The 21,692-nt window shown below is 50.2% G+C and overlaps 1 protein-coding gene across 2 annotated transcripts; it reads right to left on the bottom strand.

Moving 5' to 3' along the window:
• Positions 1-1,048: 1,048 nt before the first annotated feature.
• Positions 1,049-19,998, bottom strand: LOC119108671 (uncharacterized). 2 transcript variants are annotated; one of them, XM_037232296.1, is made up of 5 exons: positions 19,822-19,998; positions 8,504-8,641; positions 5,079-5,214; positions 2,185-2,271; positions 1,049-1,360 (listed from the first exon to the last, which is right to left on the bottom strand). In XM_037232296.1, the coding sequence occupies exons 1-5, from the start codon at positions 19,975-19,977 to the stop codon at positions 1,200-1,202; spliced, it is 678 nt and encodes a 225-aa protein (XP_037088191.1). In that variant the 5' UTR covers positions 19,978-19,998; the 3' UTR covers positions 1,049-1,199. The 2 variants fall into 2 exon arrangements, with proteins under 2 accessions (XP_037088191.1, XP_037088192.1); XM_037232297.1 differs by having other exon boundaries at positions 8,549-8,641.
• Between the last annotated feature and the right edge of the window lie 1,694 nt (positions 19,999-21,692).

The raw sequence follows: 21,692 nt of genomic DNA, 5'->3' as shown, positions 1-21,692 counted from the left end.
ATGATATCAACCCCTCGCCGCACGTGAAGATGCTGGGAATGACCATCGACCGTACGCTGTCCTGGGAGGAGCACATACCCAAATTAGCGAAAAGCGCAACTCTACCCTGTTTTGTCTGCATACAATTCGTTATCATCCCACACCCGAAGCCCGCACACTCCTTATCCAGGCCCGTGTTTTCCCCCAAATCCTGTACTGCCGCTCAGTCTGGGACGGGGCTGCCGCCTGCTGTTTTGTCCGGGTACAAAAAGTCATGAACTTCGCGACCAGAATCTCTTAGGGGACGCGGGATTGAGGTCATATTTCACGGATCGTAAGGTCACTGGGGCGGCACGGCATGTGTGAGCTTATTCCGCACCGCGACCAGGGCATGTTCAGGGTCATAAATGATCGCCACGCCCCGACGGCGGACCTCACCCCTCGGACCGCTGTAAGTGAGCGCACCACGAAGTCGGCGACGGTCGGTGCACTCCAGCTGCCCGCTCTCCGGCTGTCTGTATCGTGTAAAGCGTTTTCGTATCGTACCATCTCGTCCTGGAAGCGCCTGCCGCCCGCCGTTATGACCTCCCGGAGCAGTACTGCGCTCACATCTGAACTGGACCAACATGAAAAACAGAATTTTGTTTAACTTACTGGGCCTGTCCCAAGCTCTTGACGTGTTTTCATCTTTGCTGAATCTGCTTTTTTATTGTGTTACTTATAACCCATTGACTCGAATCAATCATTAGCCCATGAATATGGAACGATTCATAATAAATGCATGACACCTCACCAAAAAGGGACACAGAACTAGGGTACTTGTATACTGTCAAGATTATGATGTGAGAAACACTCGACACACACACATCAGCTGTTTGTTGGCTCATCATGGGCAGACGCCAACTGGGAGAAGCATGTCTTCTGTACAGATCAGGTGCAGCTCACACGGCGTTCTGCAGCTCAGCAAGTTCTTGCATCCGGTGCTCGTCAACTTTAAACGCATTGTGTGTGCAACTTGTATTGTTGAAAACCGACACCAGTTCTGTTAAAGTCATCGGACGGTCGTCACCACGTCACCCGCGTGCACGCGATCGCGCGGCTCACGACGCTGCGTCCCTCGCGTGTTGCCGGCTCCCCGCCCATCCGCAGCGGTGGCCGGCGGCGGACGGCCGGCCGCGTTCATTATAAAACTTTGATGAGCGTATCACATGGGCGGCGCGTTAGAGCGGCCGCCCTTTCGTCAGGCCGCCCAACTCCTGGCCGCTGACGAAGCGCACCTTCTCGCCACCCACCAGCGCGCACGACTCGGAGAAGTTGATGACCGTCTGGGTTTTCTTCAGAAAGTCGACGCCGAGCACCAGCTCTGGCGTCGTGTCTGAAACTGCGGCTGGGCGTCAGGCGGCGGCGCACGGTGGTCTGCGGGCGTCGTAACTGAAAGTTGGAAGGGGAGGGGCAGAGAGGCAGACGTGGGTCGGTTCTGAGGCTGCGGCTGTGCGCGAGGCCAGAGCAGGGATAGGTCTGGCGATGCTGTCGCGCACGAAATTGTTAGTACATTTGGATGGTGATGGGTGTTTAGTCGGCGGCCACACGCGTTCAACGCACTGAGGAGATCAGCAAGTTAAAATTTTTAAAAAAATAACAGAAATCGAGAGAATTATCCGATCGAGAATATAACGCAGAAAGGCTTTGGAGCGCGGTTTTCAGTATACACGTCCCACTGTTAGAATTACGATAGAACAGCGTCCTACACAACCGGAGTTCTCTTTGCCGCTCAAAGCTTTGGAACTGCGCAGCACGTGCAATACGCTATAAGTATCCCCCATTGTTGTGTTGAATGATGACTTCCTATGGCCACATGTGGGCTGACACTGAGCGTCAGTTTGTGCCTGAGGCCCTTCAGAGGCCCGCCGGTAACGTTTCACTGATGGCCCGTCCAATATTGTGTGCCGCTGAGTTGACGTGCTTCTTGATGAATGTCCAGGCATTTCGTGCCAGCAATACCACTCCGCCCCGCCTCAAACGTCTAGGGACTGCCTTGGTACTGTTTGTTAATGCCGACAAGCTTGGCGCGTTACTTGCGACCAGGCCCATTGTTTGTCTTGATGTCCTTGCTCCCACCAGTATAAGTGTTTTTATCCTAACGATGAGCCGAAACTGTCAAGTTTGAACCATAAATTTCTCATGCATATTCGAGCAGAAACTTACCTACAAATAGCTGCATGTTAAGCTGACTTTTGCCCAATGACACCTCCATGTATTTGAGCTTCCCATGAATGATAGGCCTCTCCAGTCCTGAAAAGGCAAGATGCGATTATGATGCGAATGGCCTATGCCGGCTCTTCAAGTGTCTACGCAAGCATCACTGATTGGAGACAGTGGATGCAACACACACAGTTGCTTGAGAGTCCGCTGCTGGGGCCAGGAGGCCTGTCGCCGCAGCACTCTGAAGCCTGTCCAGCGGCGCACGCAAGGGACACGGGAACCACGTGCCCATTCTTACGCCTCGCCAAGGTAACCTCGGACTCCTCGGGACTGACTGGGACTGAGGACTGGTCTGTTCAGGCCCGATTGAAGGCCCTGAACAGCCCGAAGGGCGGCCGGAGGTCGCAAGTGCCAGCCAGCCAGCCCCATTCAGATCGACCTTTTGCGCCAGTCTGGGCAACTGAGTCGATGAGGACCACTATATCGGGCAGACACCACAAGTACTAAACAGTCGGATCCGTTTCGGTCTGGGCCTGAGGCCCCATTTCCCAAGCCGGGACAAGAGCGGGGTCCACGATTTACGTTGGTCGGCCCCTGAGCCCCACAGTGCCCAACGGGGGGTCTCGTGAGGACAAGAGACCCTGAATCGGCTGAGAGCAATGTTCGTGTGGGCCCAACGAGGGACCCGCAGTCCCCTGGACAGACGATGAAGTCCCCCATTAGAATGCTGAAGGGCCCAAAGGGCGCAAGGATCCTGCGGGGCTGCCTGTAGGTTACATTAAGGATCCCATACCCTTCAGTCGCGACCTCAGATGTCGGTCAGTGAGCCTCTTGCGCCGGATGGCCTCCGCATGGACAATGCGGGATTCTATTTGGGCCAGAGACCACTAACACCAAACAGCTGGCTCCATATTGATCTAAACCCTGCGGGTGAAGGAGGGGGAGGGGGGGGGGGGGTCATTTCCCAAGCAAGAACAAGGCTGGGGCCCGCGATTTGCATTGGTCGGGGACTCTGAAGCAATGAGGGTCCTTGTGTCGCCCAGGAGCCCACAGTGCCTAACAGGGGGTCCGGTGTTGGCATACAGCCCGCGTCAGCCAAGTCGTCAGTCGAGCATCGATCTGGGCCCAACTGCCCGGGTCAGAGAGCTTTCTGCGCAAGGGAAGAGACCAATGTATGATGTATCTCTCCAAGAGCCTTCGGATCGACCAGGAGCCCCGCTTCCGGGTCGCCAGATTGACAGGTAGTAGGCATTCCGCGCTGGAGCGAAATGGCCCTTCAGCCCTTGGGCGGGAACGGGAACCTTGCCCCGAAAAAGGTATGGGACCTTATAATGTTGAACAGAGTGGATGCAAATAAGGTCTAACATGACAAAAATCAGCCTATGTTAGCCTGATAACGTCCATCTTTTGCAGAGTGGACTTGTGAGACAAAATGCATGATAAGTTTTGATCCTGCCTGCTCCCAATCTCACGAGCGATGACAGCTGTGGGCAAGGTTGCAGTTACTTTAGGGCCAAACGGCGTCGGCCGCCGCAAATAACGGCAGGCGGCGCTCGCCGAGCGCGCGAGCACGCCCGTCGTGAAATAATGCTTCCGAAAATCTTCCAAAATCAATTCGTGCCATAGAATGACTGTAACGAGGCATCTTTATCAACGTCATAATTTTGAAGTTATCCTCTGAACCGATAAACAGGCAGAGTGACGCGAGAAATACCTTCACCCTTGCAGTTCACCACCATATTCCGGCACCAGTTCGCGTGCTGTAAATGCTTACACGCTCCCATTATCAATTCAAAAATCGCGCAGGTGAAACATACGGCACGACTGACTTCTAAAAGTAGAAACTGATGCCCTAACTGTCCGAAAGTAATCACCGCCGCGCGCCGTACGGAGACTGCAACGTCAGGCCACGGAGGTTTAAGATCTGTGAGCGCTCATTTCAAAATCTACAGTACATATTACTCGATTCTTACATGAGTTTAAATGTTACCAGAGGGTTGGCTATGCTCATACAAATTTGTGCCCCCATTTTGATCTGCAATCTACGTTCACGTACTTTCAATGTCTGTGCGGAACCAAAAGCAAATTTTGGTAAAGATTCCGAGATCTATCGATTTAGAATGAGATTACTGAACCGTTGTAACATGACAGGCGCTGGTAGGTTATTTCAAGCATCCATTTAACGCCCGCTCGCGTCAGTTTATTGACCTCAAAATGCACACAGAATTGTATCTTCCAGTAACTTCTGGCTTGTTTTCCAGTTAATGAACCTAACAATACAGATAACGACAAAAAAGCAGGCCCCTCGAAATCATGTTGGCCATACCCCATAGTTGTTTTTTGGCATGTGAGGCCCTTTGACTATCAGGAGGCCCTTTATCAACCCCCTGCTCCCCCTCCCTCCTCCCGTCGCCCTACCCTTTGCCAAGGCTCTGGCTGTACACCACTACGCCAATCGATGTGGTGCATTGCATGTGGCCAAGACACCATGCATGCCAAGGCACAACACGATAAGACCATTTCCGTCCCAGCCGAGCACCTCTGTAAACATGGCCTAAGGGTCATGAGCACTAATACCATCCCTGTAAAGCATATCGACCGAACAGGCTGTATAGATGCGGACTGCGATGTAGACACCTAGCATGCTCTACATGTGAGTGCATGCTCTTTCACCTATCACGCCATGCAACTGGTACAGCTGTCACGACCACACACGGGTTACGGATCATGGCAGACTGCGGTGGGGTTACGAATCATTACAGGCTGCGACGGAGTTACGGATCATTACGGACTGTGCTTAAGTTACGGATCCGTACAGACTGCTCTGGAGTTGCGGATTAAGAAACGCGGGCTCGTTTTCAAGAAGACCAGGCCGTCCCGTTTTGGCCAGCCCTGACCTGATATTGGTGATGGCGGCGTCGTTCGGTCCTGAATGACGTCCCTGGACATGTTGAAGGCGCTGACTAGGCCGCGGGAGATGGTGGAGTAGACGTTGGAGGTGTCGAGCAGCGCGTACGCCCTTCGCCCGTTACACTGCGAACAGACGCACCGCGCGCTGATGTTATTCGCGCCGCAGCTGACCTCAGCAGTCTGACGCTGATGTTACCCGCGACCCGGCTGACTCAGCAGCCTGACGCTGATGTTACCCGCGACCCGGCTGACTCAGCAGCCTGACGCTGATGTTACCCGCGCCGCTGCTGGTCTCAGCAGTCTGACGCTGATGTTACCCGCGACCCGGCTGACTCAGCAGCCTGACGCTGATGTTACCCGCGCCGCTGCTGGTCTCAGCAGTCTCAGCTACTCAGCGATGCAGGTAGTCTGCTACGGTCATGAACGTCACCAGTTCCATTTAGCAGCATGGTGAAAGTTATCCATGACGGGAATTGAACGCAGTGCTGTTGATCTCGGGCCCAACGCAAACAGCGTTTAGGCAAGTTCTGGTCTTAGCATACTGGCGATACCGCGTGCGTCCGTTAGACCGTTCTACCACGTAATAGTTCTGAAAACGCAACATGCGAAACCTTTTTCCACTATCATTTGGAATACAACCAACATTTTTTCAAGCATAATGACCAGACCCCAACTATTTTAAACGCAACTGGGTTAGAATTAGGTGCAAAGTTGCTTTTAGGGCCACAGCCTGCGTTTGATATGATTGGAAACACCCACAAAGATTCACTATTTACACAATGAGGTTGCGTTTGTGGTTAACGTGATAAATATGATACTTGAACCGACAGTAGAGCACTAGCGCTGTGATAGCACTGATAATAAAAGCTTCCAGGGCAAACTTACCATTTGGACTGCTTCCACCTTTGGGATGATGCGGACAGATATCGCGTTCCGTGCGGAATTATCACTTCGATCGCATGAGGACTGCTTACGTAGGTAGTCCAAATCACAGCCCCATCTGTGCCAAAACCTGCTCTTAAACATTCCAGAGCACTATAACTGGCCAATGAGGACCCAGCACTATTCCAACTGACGCCGGTCCGGACGCAACACGGTTCCACCTGACACCGGTGCGGACCCAAAACGTCTGCGACTGACACCGATCCAGGCCCAGCATGCTTCCAACTGACGCCGGTATGGACCCAACACGCCTCCACCTGACGCTGATGCAGACCCAACACGCCTCCAAATGACGACGAGTGAAAAGCGATAATAACATCAATCAAAATGAAGACGGCCAGTCTTATAAGGGAAAGGCTAAGCCATGCATTGGTATGAAAGCAAAAACTAGCCTTGCAACAACGAAACAAGACACTTCATCACGCCTAGGTTGAAGAACAGAATCCAACAAGAAGTGCGGCATGGACCTCAGTCTCATCACAAGCACCGTAAGGTAAAAAAGCAAAGAAGACCGCGTTCTGGAACCGGTGACACATTGGAACCATGGAGCCACCAGAATGACACCAAACTTCATCAAAGCGGTGGTGCACTGGAGAGATGTACAGCTTAAATCACACGAACAGACTGTACTGAACAAGTGAATGAACTTCCCACCAATCAAAAGTCATTCAACATCGTAGCGCCATGGTCGTGCAAAGCGGCCGAGTGCAAGGAGATGAATTACGTTGGAGACCCAAGCATGCGCTCCACTCATGAACGACAGCACCATTGCCATACTAGCAACAGACAAAGGGAATCTGGCGGCGGTCATGAAGGACGCCGAGTGCACCAGCAGCTCAGGGCCTTTCTTGGTCCTATCAAGGTTCATTGCGCTGTACCGGTATTACCTAAATTCTATATCACAAAAATGAATCACTTGTGTACTAAGCGACGATAAAAACGTTTAAAGACGGCATCATGAACAAAAAGATTCATTTTCACGATTGTTAATCAAAATTCCTTCTTCTCGGGCCACATGTCGAACAAGGGCCAGGTCGGAAACCCATCGAATCAAGATCCCGCTCACTTTATCAGCTCTTTCAGCTCTTTCAGCTGGAAATAATTGTTCGGTATGCACTTGAAAGGCGTGAATGAAGAAAACCTTTTTTGCATGGTACGTGGATAGCTGTCTAAGCTAGCAATACCACAAGACTTACAGCGCATGGGAAGTTCGGATCACCAGATTCCACAGTGCTCACACGGAGTCTCATCCAGATTGGTCTAATGCCTCGGTATGCGATGGCTGGCCAAAAGGCACGCACGGGTTTGCTGTTGTGTGCATATATATCACTTCACCACAGTACGTACATGCTGGTAATTCTACTACGTGTCCATCTTGTGCGAAAAGTTTGGCGGTATGTTAAAGCCTATGAGTTTTCTGAAACCGCAGTGACCGGCTTTGCATAGAGTTACAGCATCGGCAAGTGATATCGAGAAACTTTGTCAAATCTGTAGAGCCAAGCCTTCCGATTCCCATCCTTAAAAAGCTTTGGGTTTGCGTATCGCTAATCCCGTTCGGCCCAACGAACACGGCCCCTTTGGGCGAAAGCGGCAATTGACTTCCACCGTGACCATATTTTAAGCCAGTAAGTTTAGCTTAAAATGGCATTTAATTTTCAAGGAAGCTTACTTGTCATTTGGATGTCCACCGTTGTGAACCCAGCTTAGCTCCAGGGTATCCTGCATGCAATGTACGGAAGGCTCTTCTAAGCCTCCCCGTTTTTCAACGAGAAGGGTATGCCACAGGCCATTTCAAGTTGTTAACCACTCCAAATAGTCTTCATTCTTAGACTTTGAAGTTGAATACAAACGAAAACAGGGTCAACCACTTTGGAACGACTTCAGAGCAGCTGTCATAGGATGAAGGCTTGGGTTCATATAAGATTGCTGCCTGCCGCGCTGGTGTACTGCGGTACTCTTTTATTCCTTTCCTTACTTAGACCTGTCTTGCGTGTCACGCGCCCGGCCTTTTTAGTGTGCAGCGGACGAAACGGGGTAGTATATTATGTAGGCCAATCCTTAATCGACCTTTGATTGACAATGAAATGCAGAGGGTTGCCAGTCAAGTGAAAACTACACATGTTTTGCTTAACCACATTCGGTACTTATGCACCTGGCGCAATGAGCGGAAGAGTGTCCGTGTCAACACTGAATCAGTTGCTTAGATTCTGCCACGATAACTACATCAGTGGAAGACATGTCACGTACGTGGCAGCCCTAACTCGTTGATCTTTTATAAATGAGTCCGCAGGTCTCGCAATGTGCTAAACGCGTCAACGCCGCAACGATGACGATTAGGGTCATGTTTTCCACACATCGATGCGAACACTGCTGCATGAATTTGTGCTTCTGACAGTGGCAACAGTTCCCGATGCGAGAATCGAACCCGGCTCATGGGATCCGTGCTTGAGCGTTGGTCGTCCGGTCTCACCTGGCATAGCACGATAGGCGGTATGGAGCCGCGCGCCAGGCTGACCTCGGTGTCGAAGAGCGGCACTGAGATGCGGGGCTCGCGCCGGCTCTCGGCCGCCGTCAGCTCGGCGATGAACCCCTTCGGCTCGTACCGCTTCTGCAAGGGACAGCTTCCTGTTAGTGTCCAGCCATGGCAGCTGCCAGCCATGACAGCTGCCAGCCATGACAGGCGTACCTCGGGTCCGCGTGGCATGACGCCATGCTCCTGACCAGATTTGTTGACACCGGGCACATGCTCGGTTCGTTTCTATATCGCAACGGTAGTATTCTTGATCGTTTTCGGTACAAATGCTCATACGTCTGCTGATGACGAGCATGATTAGTATAAAGGAAAAATGTCTCAAAACCCATTCCTAGACCAGCCGGCCATGCATATTGCCGCAGCGTAGGACAGGGGGCAGAAGAGAGGGGCAGCGAGCTCGCGCCCAGCACTGCGGAAGGAGCTGAAAAATCAGTGACACAAAGCTGCTAGCACGAACAGCTTTAGTCCTCTTAAAAGATGTCAAGTTTGATGGAACACGGGGGAGGGGGGCCGCTGTCACACCTGATTTGCCAGGTTCTCCTCCCAAGTGTCCGCCCTCATGCTGTCTTGATGTCATTTGTTTCTGTTCGAGTCGCTCTGCCGCTTGCCGTTGTTTTTGCCTCGACCGTTTGTGTCTTTCAGAGGGTGTCCATTGGGCAGCGTGGAGATGAGCGGCGTGGCCCGACCTTCCAGTCAGCAAATGGCGACCAGTGCCCACCCCGGGTTTCTCACGCTTTGGCGTGTTGCCAAGAATGCGGGACAGCGCATTCGCTGTTCCCACGGCCCATACCAGTACCTGTCGTACATCGTACGTCACAAGAGTGCCAATATTGGAGCCGAGGAGTGCGGGGCCGAGCAGACGGTCCGACAGCTTACCTTTCTCCAGTTTTTTCGCAATGGATTTAACCCACTTTATTTCGAAGACAGGAAATTCATATTACACATTTTTCCATAATTCAAAAAACAGTGCTAATTTAAACAGCATAGTGGTCATGCAGGAGCGGATCGAGGGAAGGGGGGGGGGGGGGGAGAGCACTGGAGGCACGTGCCCGTTCTGATCGGAAAGTAAAGGCGGCCTGAAGAGCCCGTCTTAGGGCGTCGAGGCACCCTTCCTTGTCGGTCATGGACGGCGGCACGTAATCTGGGTCGTGGAGGACTGGAACAGGATAAGTTATTAAGGATTCAGGTCATTGCCGCACTTCGGAGCATTTCAGTTTGACCTCTCAAAACTTTGCGTGCCTTATGGCTCTAACGCGTATAAAGCTTTTGGTTTGTTTATCCGCTCAGCTGGTACGATTATTATTTGGCGTTGAAGACAAACACGACATTTCGTTACGACCGGGGATGATGTGCTAATGTTGGTAGGTGCACTGCTCTATACGCATAGGCGGATCCAATTAGGGGTTGGGTGCCAAGCGATTCGGCTAAATTACGCGACCAACTCCAGCTTGTTTTTCTGGGATTTAAGTTATAGCCCCCGTGTAAAGCAATTTATTTAAGGTCTGATTTTTGCGTGACACGCGAGCGGCGTGTGCGTTTTGGCCTGAGTTTGAAGTTGTGCCACATTTTCAAAAAAATCCAGCTAAATCATCGCATGAACAATGGTAATCAACAGCGTGATCATAATAAAAAATTCTCAACAAAGCTCAATTATGCTCAACAACTCATCAGTTTAATAATTCACTTTGGCAATTCATATTCACGCTCATTCACTCCTTCATTAAACAATTCACATCACACTTTTGTGCGATTGAGGGTAAAAACAAAACGCTTCATTTACACATATAAAGACACGCTGTAAAAACGGCTTTGCAGCTGAGTTTGCAGTAACCATCATGTAGAAAATACATGCGCTATCAACACACGTCTGACCGGGGGACTGACTTCCCCTCCGGTTTTTTAGCACAAGCAAAAGACAAACGCTTGCAGCCACACGAAATTTTTACTGGCTGTTCAACTACCAATTTGACATCTTTTGTATAAATTTTAGCTTTTGATCCTCCAAGATCAGTGGCCTAAGTAAGGTCAAAGAGGTCAAACTTACAAAACTGACCACACACAAATTTTGTGGGTCATTTCCTATTGCTCAAACATGCAATACTGATAGAACATGATTGCACCTATATTCTGTATTTTTCAGATTTTTCTGGAAAGAAGAAGTCTGTGACCTGAAGTCGAGTCAATTTTTACCGTTTTTTGTTAGCGATGAGAATTTATACGGCTTTGTGTATAGTTTTGGTGTTTGCATGTGAAGAAAAGAGTACTAACTCACACGCCATCTATGATATAATCACAGACCACATGACCTTGGTTCAGGTCGTAACCTATCTATAAATGTGCCTTCTGCAAAATACGTTATTGTTGAAAAACTCACAATGGGCAGTTACATGATGTAATATCTGGACGCAAAACTCTAGTACTCCACTGAAAATAGGCTGTGATACCATTCTAATGCATAATTACGCCACATCATGTCACGTAAGGACATGGAAAAGTCATTTGGAGTCATCAAAGGTCAATGACCTATGTTGCCAGCAGCGGAAATAAGACGGTTGGATGAAGATGAAGGGGTGCGGCGTGTGTAACCAGCTCTATATCGTGTTTGTGAAGCTGATGGCGCGCAAGTTCACGTACCAACGTACCTGTTTTCATTTTGGTACAACTACATTGTCATGCGTCGAAGGGACTGCAAATAATGTAAACAACAACTATGCGATCTTGAGTGTCCGTACATGTACAGTTCACCATTCCTAAAGACATAGACGCATTGCACTGCTCACATAGACACGGGTACCGCTTTTTCTCATTTGAATGGTGTATAAATATGTCCTATCGTTACCTCAGATGACCTTTAGGTCAGCCTAAAGTGGTTTGTTTGGGGCTGGCATCCTTTCTTCCAAAACTGCACCTAATAGAATAAACTTCGTCACGAGCACAGCGTGAGGAAAAGTTTCGTTCTTGTATACTACTGGTAAATTAATTTTGAACGGTCACCTGGTCTAACCTAACCCGTGTGGGGGAATACAAATATTTGGAATAGGCTCCCCAACCTCTTAACGCGTATTCCGTGCCCTCAACATCTGTCTTGACATGTGATTTAGCTGCATCTATCGGAAGGACCAGTTTCGACATGTGACCTCTTGTGATCTCAGATTTCACCTAAGGTAAAAAACTTGTGTGCAGTCTGAATGATCTGCCAGACCTTTCAAGCGGTATCATTGTTTTTTTCATGCGGCGTCTGGAATTTGGGTATCCCAGTGGGAAGTGAACTCCCCTCCCCCGGCCGGTCGCGATTTTCTCAAACCCCTGGCCATATGCATTGTTCCCATTACACTGCTGTACGCCAGAGGTGCACGTGCATTTTCGTTTTATGGATGTATGTCGTATCATGTAAGTGATTTTAATATCATATGGGTTATTTGCTCATCAGCATAGCAAAGTGATACATGGCTAGCCTAAAAAATAAGCTTGACTTAAATGCTTAAGATTGTGAATTATTCGATTATATAATTCTCTGCTCCACACGACGAAGCACTTCTCCCTTGCAGTCTGAAAGTTTGAACTCATGTGGAATAGTTGAATTCCCTGTGATGGTAAAAGAACGGAGCTAAATATTTTAAAACACATCAGCCACAGAATTTCAGATGAAGCCCGACGTTTACCCGCGGCATTGACCCGAAAAGAAAGGGAGGTTGAAACAATACCTCTGCTCCACTTAACGGTGTCATGTATTTTTCCGAGTTCAGTTATGCGTGACCGCTGTCAAGGTCACAAATTATATCTTTTGACATGAAGAGTAAGTAAAGAGGTAGTTTGCAGACATTGTCTTCCTACAAGCCTGCAATGTATGCAATGCAATGAGGCTGCATGCAATGCGTAAATATGATGCATCGCATGCAGTGTATGCAATGCGTAAAAGGCTCGCAAAAAAATGTGCATTGCCGCGCTCACACCTATCAACGTGGTGGAAGCGCAGCTTTGGTGGAGCGCTGAAGTTACGCTGACCACATTCGTGATGTGGCGCAATGTGTAGTGGCGGCTTCGCCTTCCAGAATGAGTGCTCGGATACGGCTCGCCAAAGAGGGCCATTTGGCCGCTGGCTTGGTTTGCCAGCTTGGTTGTGAGGCGGTCAACGGCCAACAGTGCCGTCGCATGGCATGACAAATGTGCCCACGACGACACATGGCAAATGTGCCGTCGCATGTCGTCGCATGGCATGCATGTGCCAGCAGTGTCGTCGCATGGCACGTTGAAAAGCCCTTCCGTTATATTTGCATAAGTGCCCGATGCAAACGGGATCACTTGGACATTCATTTCAATAGTAGCATGGTGAGCTCGGAGAGGCAGCAATACATTTCGTGTAACACGTTATCAGGTTGAGCATTCGTCCCGACAATTTTTTGTTTTGTTTTTTATCTGTGCTGTTTTTCATTTTGTTGCTGAACTGGACCTACAATCTGAACTAAGAATGCTTCCCCTTCCCTCAAAAAACACTCTCGTGCCCGATTTTGTTTTCTCATGAGTTGGTTCTCAACTTCAAGAGAACCCATGCCCGGACCGCAGCTCACTATGCATGGCACACAAAAGTCGTTCGGCATAAGAGAGTCTCCTCGAGACCAGTGGATGACTGGCGTCAGTATCATGTTAAGGCTGCGGGAAAAAACCTCGGGTCTTACGTTTGACGGAAAAAATCAAATAGAGAATGGCTGACCGTCGGTGCCTAGAATTACTCCTCACTTGAGGACATAATTTTTAGGCTGCCGGGTCAAGTTACCAGTGTGCACTCTCCATGGTGACACCACTACGACGAAGTATCAAAGAAGATGGTCTTTATGTGATGGCAAACTTTTCCTACACTTTGGTAACATTCCAGCCAAAAACATTGTGGGGAGGAGGGCCAAGTCAACATTTAGAGGAGGGGGGGGGGGAATTCAACGTACGGGCAGGGCTCTTAGAAAAGAATAAAAGTCGACACCCGTGGCGGATATCGCTCGGATGACATGGTATTCTCCTGCGGCGGAGTGCTATGTGCCGCACAGATGCCACACAATGCGTGCTTTAAAGGGAATCACTGATCTCTAACCAGGTCCCAACTGGTCTAGTTTTGTTGTAACATTTGTGTTCGGGCTGCATGCATGCTTGGCATTCCGTGATGATCCTTCGCCGCCTCACCTGGCTACAAGCCGGCGATATTAATCAGTTTTATAAGGCAAAAGTAAAACTACGGAAATAAATACAGGTTTAGTTTGAAAATGATGCTGTGTAAGAGTATGGCACCAACATAGCTTCGCTTTCAACTTCTAGGCCCTTAGTTGTTAGGACAAATTGGTGAAGCTGGGTAGCTTACGCTCTGTTTACTTCCACCTTGAGATTTGAAAATAACCTAGACTGCAGTTTTGATGCGTAAACAAGGGTTATACCGGTGAAAATTAGTAGTCGAAGAGGTGACAGCAGGACAGTTTGGGTGTGTCAACGTCATTACCATTTTTCACCCAGTTGAGATAGGATGGGTATCATTTTGCGGGTAGGTGACGACGGTGCAAGATAAGAGATGATGACACAAGAACCTGAAATAAATGTTTAGGTGACTGCAATTTCCATATTGTTTATGAATTGTACCTCAAAGATATCAATTGGTGAATGGACAAAAAAGCAAGAACGCGTTGCAAAATATAATTATTTGATTTTATTGACGATACAGAACATCTATTTCTGACTACATGTAAAATGAATAAATCCCTGAGCAGAAAAGGGACATCTCTGTCGATAATATGCGTTACATGCACTCAACCGTGTTTCTTACAGACACCGCGCAAACTGCGTAAAATGTCATGGAAAGCGTGGTTCACTGTGTTTGTATTTTGAAATACGTGACGTAAAGCTAGGCAAAATAAGTGTGAAGCCATTTACTTGAAGGTAAAAAGGCGTTTGACAGACATGGGTTGTGAGAACAAGAAGCTGAGCAGTGTCATTCTGTGGAAAGGAACGATATGCCCTCCTAATTGATAACTGTCGAATAATAAAAAACACACACGCTGCGAGCACACACGGCGCATACGAGCCTAGTACCTATACGGCCAGATGCGGCCAGATTATCCACAGCACAAAAACATGGCCCTGATACCGGCCGACCACGCAGGAAAGTCACGGAGACGAATGCAGTGGCCTATGACGTTTTCAGGAACGTCGGTCTGTACTAAGCTTCTCATCATCTGGCTAAAATTAGACGGACAATCACGAACATGGCAATGTCTCGGGGGCGAGGCACTGAGGATGACCAGCCGAACAAGGTCAACACGCGGGGGCTGCGAGGGTTATCGATCGGACTTTGTTGACTCTGTCCCCGCGGCAGTGGTGAGTGGGCGCCTGAATTCTAGTGGAACGTTGCCAGGGGCATCGGCTGGCGGTCGGTGTTTATTTTGCTGACGATTGCGCTACGGCACACTGGGACGATTCCTGCCAGACATTCTGATTGGTGGCGAACCTGTGACTCGCTTTGAACTGGATGGTAGAGAGCAGCTGCGTAAGACGACACCGCACTGAGTTGGGTCATCAGGACCTGTAAGTTCGTGTCAAGTCGCCTCAGTCGCCTGTTTTCGTCGCGCGTCAGCCGGCAGCTGGAAGTGGACGCTTGGACGTGCCGTCATTACCACTCGCCTGCTTCCGAGCCGTCGTTTCGGGGCGAGCGCGCCGCGGCGGCGGTGCGGCGGCGCTCCGCCTCTCCGCCGTTGTTGAGCGATTGCCACGCTACGGCCTCGCTTGAGCCGCCGGTCGATAGCTCAAGTGCAGCGCAAGGCGCGCCCGCCGGCCCCGCACGCCCCGTGACGCCCGGCCCGGCCCGCCGGCTGACTAATGGCGCGCGGTGTGACGCCCGCGTGGCGTGCCCGGTGGCAGACCTGGTCGGTGGGGGGGGGGGGGGGGGGGGGGGGGGGGGGGGTGGGGGGGGGGGGGGGGGGGGGGGGGGGGGGGGGGGGGGGGGGGGGGGGGGGGGGGGGGGGAGGGGGGGGGGGGTGGGGGGGAGGGGGGGGGCAGCGGACGCCAGGGCACGCGGTTGACGCCCGCGTGCATGCCCGATGACAGACCTAGCGGGGGGGGGGGGGGGGGGGGGGCAGCGAACGCCAATGGCACGCGGTGTGACTCCGAGGTCTGTGAGCCGGATGCCGGGGTCAGCGCCGGGGCTCGTGCCGCCAGTCGGCTCAAGGACATATCAAGGTCACGAGTGCCGTGTGTTATTGGAATGATATTCCAAGCCGTAGTGGATATTTCAATGGGAACCCATTTCCTCACGAATCGAATCGAATTCGTCAAAAACGCTTCGAGAAGAATTTATGATCAGCTAGTATACCGTCACACAGGCGTACGTACATAATGTAACCTGAGGTGCGTGCCTTATGTTATTCAATTTTTGGAGCGCATTGCTGTGCAAATGGCAATTGTCCCGTTGGAAATCCAGGTAGCCCCGTAACTAAGGAGATTGAAATAGGTGGTGGTGTTTTAACATGCGCAACAAAGTATGCGCGCCCGCGGCGTTCTTAACTCCATTTTCATGGAAAGGCTGAGTTGAATCCCCTCTCACAGCGAAATTCTGCACAAGCCTCAGCAGCCATGGATTTCCAATCGCGTAAGGAATGCAGCGGCGGGTTTGCGCTGGTCACATCATCTGAATATATGCTTTGATGTGTCCAGTATTTTCACGTTAGATGCAAGGTCGTGAACAGGGACATATTCAGACCGTTCGTTGACTCCGTCTCCTCCTGTTGCGGGGCCCTGGGGCCACTGGAGTCGGAAGGCTGGCCTTCCGGACACATCAGTCAGCTGTTTGTGTATTTGTGCGTCTGCGCAGGGTAAGAGTGCATCTGGTCAGTCGTCAAAAATGGGGAGCATGTACCGAGCGGCCGTAAACTCTGGTCGGAGGCATGCAGCTGATCCCTGGCTGCACCTAACGCCTCGCCCCATGTTTCAGCCGTCTTTTGAAGCCAAAACGTGCCAGCAAACCTGCGCCACTTCCCAATTAAGACGCATCCGTCACATTTACGTTGAATCTCTACAAAAAGGCAAGCTCTGTAAAAAAAAATGCAAAAAATAGGATGAATGGTGGTTTTGAATAGCGGTTTTAATGATGCCAGGTGCTCAACAACATCCTAGTCGTGCCTAAATTAACCGACTTGGCCAACCGTTGGCCCGATTGTGTCCGACGGCTCCTCCCACCTCAATAAAAGGGTGATTTAGGGCGTAGAATACGACCAAGCTGCTCACGACACGCGCTTTTTTACATTTGAACAAATGCAAGCTTTTGTATATAGTTCACTTAACGATAGGAATGGATCAACTCAGGCTCCCGCCAAAACTACGGCTCTGAAGGATGCAGTGTGCATGCAGAGCTGGTCTTAAAGCATGGCATAACTTCGTGATATCATTTAGAGGGAGTTGAGCTCCTTTTCTGTTTGTTGTGTGTTGTCTTGTGTTGTGTTTCTATTTCCAGAGCTTTTAGGTTTAACCGTCAACATATCGCAATAAGCTCAGAGCTTTAGCTGGGAAGGGCAGCACATAGGTGCATTTCAGAAAGTATAGTTCGTTGGATCGCGCCTATGAACTCCAGTGTTCATCATCCTTGCTCCATATAATGTCTACATGTATTTCTTCGCACATTTACATTGCCCCACGTTTTCATAAAAAGCCCCTCAACAAATTCAAACAAATATGTGTCTTAACTTCTCACCGTTCTCAAAGAATAGGCTGAAAAACTTGATCATTTTCTTGCATTTAAGCTGGTTTCTAAATGAATTTAATGATAAGTAACGTCATAAATTATGAGTACTGTGAGAATAGATAATAAGCATTTGCTTTGCACTCACGCACTTTCCACGAGGCATGGGTTTTTATCCTAGAGATAATTGCTTGACTTACGCGATAAGAATATGACGAGGCAACAAGTGATAATATAAAAATCCACGTGAATCCAAATCTCGACTGACGAAAAGAAATTACCAATTCACGATGAAAATTTTTTTCTGTGGGGTTTCCAGGACATCATCATTAAAAACCTTATACCATGTTCAATATACACCTGACAATTCAAGAATATTCATCAAAATGGCAGCAACAACAAAAAACCTAGTACCTCGCAAGATTCATCATCAATTTTAGCAAATCAAAGCACGACTGACGTCATCGGTGACCATGGGCACAACCTGAAACGTCGTTTGTCATAAGTGTAACACATGCTTTTTATAGCGTTGTTTAACCAGTTCCGCCTGGTATGTTGAAGGTTTTTTGTTGTCAGAGTAAGAACTCCCAACTTACAATGCCGAAAGAATAAGGAGCTCAATACCTTTCGGAAAATGGCTGTGGGCGGAAGTAAAAAATAAAGTAAAGAGAAAGCCGCAGCGGCAGCACTGCATACAGTTGTCATTTCCGGCCCACGCAGCTGCGTTGCAATGAGGGAGGCCGAAGGCTGAATGAGTATTAATGGAACAGTGAACAAATATCACATGCAGTGGCCTGGCCCTGTTGTCGTGGTGTCTAACAATCAATTTGCTTGCAAGCGTTCGTGGCATTTACATAATATTCTCAACAGCAGGAAGTTTAGTGTGCTATGCGGTCCACAATGTATTTGTATCATCCGTAAATGCACCGTAACATTGCAGTCTCAACCAAACATTGTCTCATTTGTTCTGTCACTGGTGGAGACACAGAATTCCCAACTGCACAAAAGCAACAGCAGGGGTCAAAGCCGAGCCCGCATTTCGGCAGTCTGACGTCACAGCGGCGTAGCGCCATGGAGAACGGAGAACAGAGAGCGGCCAGTCGTGTCGACAAAAGGGCGTGCCGATGTGTTAGCCGGTCACGCGGGCCCGAGAGTCAGCCATTGAACTACCCGTGTTCTTGTCATCTTGAAGTCAGATATTGGTAACCGAAACAGTTAAGCGCGTGAACGCGACGGCATGGTGCTGCAGTGCACGCACCGTCGACAAATCACTAACGGATCATAGCACTGCTCGTCTGTCAGGTACGCCAGTAATCGACAGGGGAGCGCGACAAATGCCGCGTTTTTGGTGGCTGGTCTCCAAAATTGAAGCAGCAGAGACGAGTCATGATGGACGTTCAGGAATATTTCCTGCAGTGTTGGGTTACCAGCACCTACCCAAAACAGAAGGCGTTTCCCGTGACCATTTGGTCACGGTTAGCGAGAGCATGATCATCACGAATTCATCCATTTGGTCGAATTTTGCCAATAGCTTGATCTTTCCAGGCTTTCCAGGCTAGGTAAATTATTGGACAAAAAACGAGACGGTTGTTCAGACGATGTGATTTGCAGCTGTCTGTCGAACGTCACGTTAGTGATTTTCACCCTGTTGAACCCTCGGGAAGGAAGAGCGGTCCAGCGCCTTCACAACACCCATTTGCATTCCTCAAAGACGTCCGGCACCATTCTCCTGGGTTTTGCCGTAGTCTTCTCTGCACGTTGATAACACTTCTGTTACCATCTTGCTCGTCCTGGGCGCAAAAAGACATCTTGCTGACATAGCTCTTTCATCGAGGTAATAACAAATGGGATTTACGCAGCTACTTTAATTGAGGTGCACACGTTTGTCCATCTTGATAGATCAAGGTTTGATAGCATGATAACGTCAATGACCAGACGCAAGGAATTTCGCGGATACATTGCTGTCAGGTAATGTCAATCGGCTTCTTTTTAAATAGACCGGGAGAACCTTCTCGGTTGGTGCAAGTATCTATGCTGCAGATAGGTAAAACATACATACTCCTAAGATAAGACTGCCCGCTCTGATGTCTGCGTACCTCGTAGAACAGCCGTAAGTCATTTCTTTGCGATGTACTCTTTTACGAGCATGGCCACGTTTTATGAACACTGCTCATACAGCGGACCCTTCGTTGAACGATCGCCATGTTTGATATCAAAGGCTTTGGCAGCGTTGAGACATTGCCATTTTTGTGTTGATAAGGCTTGTAAGGTTGACGTCTGCTACAGTGCAAAACGTGGCCCAGAGTATTCCAGTCGATGAACAGTAAATATCGCTGACATCCAAGCGAACTAGTCGTAGAATGCCTGGGTTCTCCGTCCTGGCATCAACTCGGTGTCGGCAGGGTATCGGCACCGACAGGGAGTCTCGCCACTATATGTCACAGCCTGACGGCCGACCGGCCACTCCGGCGTCGGCAAGCAGTGTACACGTCAGGAGGTGGGCACGATCCGAGCCACGCGCCTGGGACGTCCGAGGCGCGCCGCTCACCTTGTCGAAGAGCGGCGAGTGCTTGTGGCCGTTGGCCGTGACCTCGGAGTCGGGCCTCAGCTCGTCGAAGTCGAAGAGTGAGTCGACGCCTGTGTGGAGCCGCGAGTCACGGCGACGCTGCTCGCGCTTCAGGGCTGAGTCGTATATGTCCTGCATGCTAGCGCGGCAGATGCACGACTCTGGCTGTCATCGGCTCCGCTTCGCGTGCCCGCGGTCACCGGCACTGACTGGGAGGTCGGACTCTGCCAGGACGGCTGGGGGTGGCTCGCGTGGTCTGGCCGGTCACGGCCGGCCGCCCTGCACCGGCACAAGAGCTCGCGCTGGCGCCGGCTCCGCAGCTCACACCACTCGTGCCAGAGGGGGTAACACTGTGCCAGACGGGGTGACGCTATTACCGAGCAGGGTCACGCGGTGGCCGGCAGGGTCGCGCGGTGAGCGGCGCGGTCACGTCGGGTCAGGGGTCACGCGGTGGTCGGCGGGGCCGCCGGTCGCCGGCGGGGTCGCGCGGTGACCGGCGGGGCTCCGGCCGGTACTGACGGCTGGCCGTCGCGCGCCGTCGCCCATCGATCGCCGGTGGCCAAGTAACGTGGTGACCCATCGATTCCGTCGGCGTCCGCCGCGCCGAGCCGACGGGCCCCAATCCGAGTGACGTTCGCTATCTGCGACGACAGCGTGTGGAGGCGGGTGACACGCGATGCCAGCATGCTAGAACAGAGCAACGACTGTCGAGCCCGCGACATCTGACGCGTGGGAGGCCACGCAAAGATTTAGTTTTGGTTACTCGTCACGCTTAGCCCTATTTTTCAGGCGGCTGAGTCGGTTCGGCGCTCTCCTGGTTTCGTTTTGCCATCTCAGTGCCAACCCAGCTCAGCGGGAACTCTGGAATTATGTGGCTTTGCTTATCAATGTTAAGTATCCTGGCAATAGTTGGATACCCCATCTTGCTATAAGAAAAAAAGGTGTTCAGCTCATGGTTTTCCGGCATTCGGAGTTCTTATATTGAGTTAACGCTCCTCAATATATCAATTATTTAGCATTACAGCGTCGTTTAATCGGTACCTCATGGTATAGCCTACATCTCCAGCAGCGATTCCAATCTTGGGACAATGGTCGGTTTAGTAAGCGGGCGTTAGCACGCTACTTCACGCTAGGTAAATTATTGAGCCACGTGTGAATCACATAGGTCTTATCTTCAATCAATTTTGAAATAGCCATTTACCGTATGCATGGAAGATATCGGGTTAGCTAGGATGGTGTAGAGGATATTTTAGGGCATTACAATAGTTTATGTTTTAATGAGTCGACGTTTCCGTCGGTCGCGAAGTCGTGGGTTTTCATTGACAGATGTTAGTCTGTTACGTTGCTGCTTGGAAGCTTCATTTACAAAGGCTGTTGGTGGATAAGACTAATGACTGGCGAGAAAACGACAATACCATTTTGGACAGGGCGGCTCAGGTTGAGAGCCCAGCCATTTTGAAGCTTTTTTGTGATGAGAGGGCCACGGCACTCCAGCAGAGGGCACACATGCAGAGGCGGATACATCAGGCCTGTGGGCGGGACCAAATATCGAAGTATGTATTTGTTGTAACAACCGCTGGGACTTCGTGTAATTATATTTGCAGCCCGAAGATCTTTTGTCTGGTTGAGGCTTTCCATTGGTCATCTTAATGTTAATAACATTAAACCTTCGGACAAAGTGTAGGGCAACACTGCATCTGATCCTCCCTTCAGTCTCCTACGCCTATGATCTGACATGTGTTTTCCGCCGGATTATTGACGCCTGTATCTGCCGGCGCTCCAAGATTCTGTCAGGCGCGGTTACAAATTTCAATGTACCACGGGATGACAAACGCTATTTTGTGTTTGTAATG

This window comes from Pollicipes pollicipes, unplaced genomic scaffold (genome assembly GCF_011947565.3).
Source record: "Pollicipes pollicipes isolate AB1234 unplaced genomic scaffold, Ppol_2.1 Scaffold_6686;HRSCAF=7923_pilon_pilon_pilon, whole genome shotgun sequence".
NCBI classification, from domain to species: Eukaryota; Metazoa; Arthropoda; class Thecostraca; order Pollicipedomorpha; family Pollicipedidae; genus Pollicipes; species Pollicipes pollicipes.
The sequence above is the reverse complement of the archived record's forward strand: the minus strand, read 5'-3'. Positions and strand labels throughout refer to the sequence as shown.

What these genes read in the sequence shown, in the direction of transcription:
- LOC119108671 (XM_037232296.1), bottom strand. Translation starts at nt 19,977, where the DNA reads ATGCAGGACATATACGACTCAGCCCTGAAGCGCGAGCAGCGTCGCCGT. An exon ending in ACTCGCCGCTCTTCGACAAG is followed by an intron (nt 8,642 to 19,821) that starts GTGAGCGGCGCG and finishes TGTCCCTTGCAG; the next exon opens with AAGCGGTACGAGCCGAAGGG. An exon ending in TAACATGCAGCTATTTGTAG is followed by an intron (nt 1,361 to 2,184) that starts GTAAGTTTCTGC and finishes GCCCAGCCGCAG; the next exon opens with TTTCAGACACGACGCCAGAG.